The sequence below is a fragment of the Triticum dicoccoides genome, chromosome 7A, assembly GCF_002162155.2.
Source record: "Triticum dicoccoides isolate Atlit2015 ecotype Zavitan chromosome 7A, WEW_v2.0, whole genome shotgun sequence".
NCBI lineage: Eukaryota > Viridiplantae > Streptophyta > Magnoliopsida > Poales > Poaceae > Triticum > Triticum dicoccoides.
Window position 1 is genome coordinate 235385886 of NC_041392.1, and position 3823 is coordinate 235389708.

The 3823-nt window shown below is 39.4% G+C and overlaps 1 protein-coding gene across 1 annotated transcript in view; it reads right to left on the bottom strand.

Moving 5' to 3' along the window:
• The window catches only part of LOC119331934 (uncharacterized protein YwbO-like), a 3379-nt gene extending 1436 nt beyond the window's left edge, over nt 1-1943 (bottom strand). The window contains exons 1-5 of the mRNA XM_037605111.1: nt 1787-1943; nt 818-962; nt 606-728; nt 481-524; nt 270-395 (exon numbers count right to left, since the gene is read on the bottom strand). Coding sequence (XP_037461008.1) covers nt 270-395; nt 481-524; nt 606-728; nt 818-962; nt 1787-1845 — 497 coding nt within the window. The 5' untranslated portion in view covers nt 1846-1943. The remainder of the gene's footprint in view (nt 1-269; nt 396-480; nt 525-605; nt 729-817; nt 963-1786) is intronic.
• Nucleotides 1944-3823: the final 1880 nt, after the last annotated feature.

Sequence of the window (3823 nt, forward strand, 5' to 3'; positions counted from 1 at the left end):
TTTAGCTAGTGCAATGAAATGTCCAGATTACAATACAGTTTCTTTCAGAGGAATAACGGGGCTTAAAAATCATTCCAAATCTTGTACCATTAAAAACACAGAATATGCATAATGTGTCAGTACCAAAAGCAGTTGTCATACACAAAGGACACCAACAGGTCAACGCAGATTTATTGTAAATATAAAATGCATAAACTGTAGGATTAAGGTAAGAACAAAAATCGAAGAAGCAACAGTGGTCATACTCATGGAATTTAACATGTACTCACCTATCACCAATATATTTTCCTTGGCAAAAATAACTGACGAATAATTCATCTACAAGAGCATTTTGTTTATCGTAGCCTTGGTGTCCGGCAAGTGTTATGAGCCTATGGCTGTCCATTGTATTCCCGCTGCATTACAATCTTTAAGTCAGTGCACTGAAGACCCATACACATGATGCAGGTGTATGGAACAGTTTAGAACCAATTCACTTACGTGAGTCCTGACATGTCATATTCAAAGCCAAGTCCTCGGAACATCTGCAAAAATAGGATGGCAACAGCTAAGTACACATTATATGCCATGTGAATAAATAACATGGTCAAGTTGAATGAGAGGACCTCTCTCATGCGAGCAGTTGCACGCTCAAACTGCACAGGGCCAAACTTGGTCTTGTAGAAATCAGATTTCTTGACACCTTCCTTAGGTGCATCAGGGTTCAGAAAAAATGGATGCCAACGAACCTATAAAGCAGAGACAGTCACACTAGCATAACACTGTGCTGATACGAACTGTGAAGTTAGATCATGGTAGTGATTTATTGAAGTGAAACCTCGAAATCGAACTTGTCCATGGTTTGTTCCATAGCTTTCTCAAGATTCTTTTTCCCAACAAAGCACCAAGGGCACACTGTATCCGAGCTCACATCGATCTGAATGAGCTTCTTGCCAGTATTTGAAGCCATATGTTTAGCAAATCTACAATTGAACAAAGAAGTTATTGTCAAATTGGCTCGTAATTGGCCTCCGAGAAAGCACTGACAGATTAGTCCACTTCAAAAAATGTGAATCTTTGAGGGGTATTTTCTTTCAAGAGAAAAGCTGAATTTCTGAAAGCTGAGAAGGTGCAAAAGCATTGCCAGGGCTTTGTTTCAGTACTCTTCCTGAAGAAGGCATTTTGACTCCTGAAGAAAGCTATAATTCACTTTGCCTAGGATCCAAACACCCCTGACCAGAGACAGTCATACATATGTCAAAATAATGGATTGATCGCAGCTTTGCAAGTTTTTCTGGATTATTGCTCGGTTTTAAACCACCGAAAGTGATCTTGTGAAAAGAAAAACAATGCAGTTTGTTACAGTGCATATTTTCGCTAGCCACTTAAAACTAATACTCCTTTTAAGATTTCCATTCTACGAATCCCTTCTTGGGCATCCGATGGCAATCGAATGGGAAATGGGGATTTATCACCACACTCGTTTCACTTATTGAAATCTAATTGACCATCGCTCCAATTAGACCTCAATGGCGTTCTCCCCACCCAGTGCAGCTGCCGGGAAAAAAATCCGAGCTACAGTTTCAAGGCAAATCGCACTCCACTTTTCGCATCCTCAAGTAACAACAACCAGGAATTGCGCTTCGCCTGGAGGCGGAGTTCTTGCATCACCCAACCATGCCGTCCCCAAAGAAAGTACAGTCGCTTTTTTTTTCTTGGAGCAAATCCGCATGATGATTAACCGGAAAGAGACAAGTACTACTGCATACATAATACAGTATGAAAGAAGATGGAGAGGATTCTGAACCTGAGAGCTGTGGGCTTGGTGAGGAAGGGGGCGCGGATGGGGAGGAGGCGACTTGGCATACAAGTGAGAAAAAAATCTGCCCCTTCACTTGTGATCTGGGTATTGGTATCTGTTCGCGAGGCGAGGGGGAGGTGGCGGTAGGTGGGCAGAAAGAATAGGGAGAGTTGGCGTTGTTTGCTCGTGGACTTTTGTGTGCTTGGGAAGAGTTCCACTCCACGTCGTGGCTTTGAGCGGTAAACACGTGTTTGGCTCTCAAGCCAGCTCCAGAATCAGATTAGTGAGAGGTTGTTGTGAAATGTCAACTAGTACACTTCTTTTTTCTCAATTTTTTTCCTACCAATTTTCTTTGCTCGCCTGTCTGTTCTTTCCTCATTTTTTTTCTTAAAAGGACTGAGATCTATAAAGGTTCATCAGAAATACAACGCATTTCAAACATGATAATAATTACAATGAGGATCATGCACCACAGAATGACCATTATCGCCATCAGAACGAGCCGCCGATGTGCCGCCGCCGTCGCTCTCATACCGAAACCGCCCTAACCTTGTTGATGATAACAGGAAAGTCTTTGTGCACGTGTTTGAGCTGTAGTCGTCGTCGTCGTCGTTTAACAATTGAATCGATCTGAAGAACCTGACATCAAATCTAGTCGTCACGTACCCATGATGAGAAAATCTAACCTCGCCTCGCCGCCCCAAGGAGCTGACATGAATATACAGCAGAGCTCCGTCTAATCCATCTCTACTAATGAACTTGAGAAGGATCGGAGCCTGGAAAATTGACTCGAATAAGAAGAGCCACCATCCACCGCCGCCTCTATGAGTATTAAAACCCTAAGCTATCTACTAGACGGAGCCGTGGCGAATTCATTGGTTTGCTGACGAAGATCGAGAGGAGGAAGGCTTTGCGTGAGAGTGGAAAGAAATTCGATTTTGACTCAAAAGTCCTATTTTGATCCTGAGCTCAAATGCTCCGTGATGAATAGTAAAATCGACAAAATAGTAAAAACAATAAAAAAACTGAAAAATTCTGTGGTAAATTTTGACAAATTTTTGTATGCTTTCAAAATTTGAGCACGAAATGATATTCGTGAAAGGCGTGGCAAAAAAGACAAAATCAGCACTTCAATTTATTTTCAAAACTTGCATTTTTGGAGCATCGATTTTTTTCCCACGACTTCCACGAATGTCATTTTGTGCTGAAAATTTGTAGGCATACAAAACATTTATCAAAGTTTACCACAAAAAAATTAGTTTATTTTGATTATTTTACTATTTTTTTCCGGTTTACTGTTCATTAGGGAGCATTTGAGCTCGGAAACATATAGTCCATATCCATTTTGTCTCAACTTGTTTTATTTTTGACAGTTCAGTTCATTTTCTCATATTGATGATCATTCCTACAAAATTGTTAATTCATAGCTTATTAGCCTAACTTGATGGTTTGCAAGTGCTTTTATAATTCAATGAAGCCGTTGTTAGCCAAACATTTGTCCATGGGTTATGAAAACATGATGGGTAAATTGAGTTATTGAAACAAAATTAAACGATAGACATATTCGAATTCTCAACACATAAGATGATGCACTCTCTTTCTTTCTTTCCAGTCTACATATAAAATTTGATTTAAGTCACACTTTGTAAAGTTTGATTGACTTTTATACGAAAAAATATCAACATTCACAATATGAAATCAATATTATTAGATGCACCATGAAAATTAATTTGCATACTATATAGCTTCAGTATTGTAGATGTTGATATTTTTTAATATAAATTTGGTCAAACTTTACGTAATTTGACTTCAAAAAAATCTTATATGCGGAACATAGGGAGTTTATTGACTTCTCGACGCAAAAGGCACACAAAAGATGAAGTACATTAAACCAGCGAAATTCCCCTAAAGATCTTGGATGACTCACCAAAGCACAAAAGATAGTTAGAAAAAAATCGTATGTGAAAATAAGTTCCACGCAATTGGGCCATCCTAGACATGAAACTAGAAACTTAGCCACTCACTCCCGAGCTAAATTTTCTC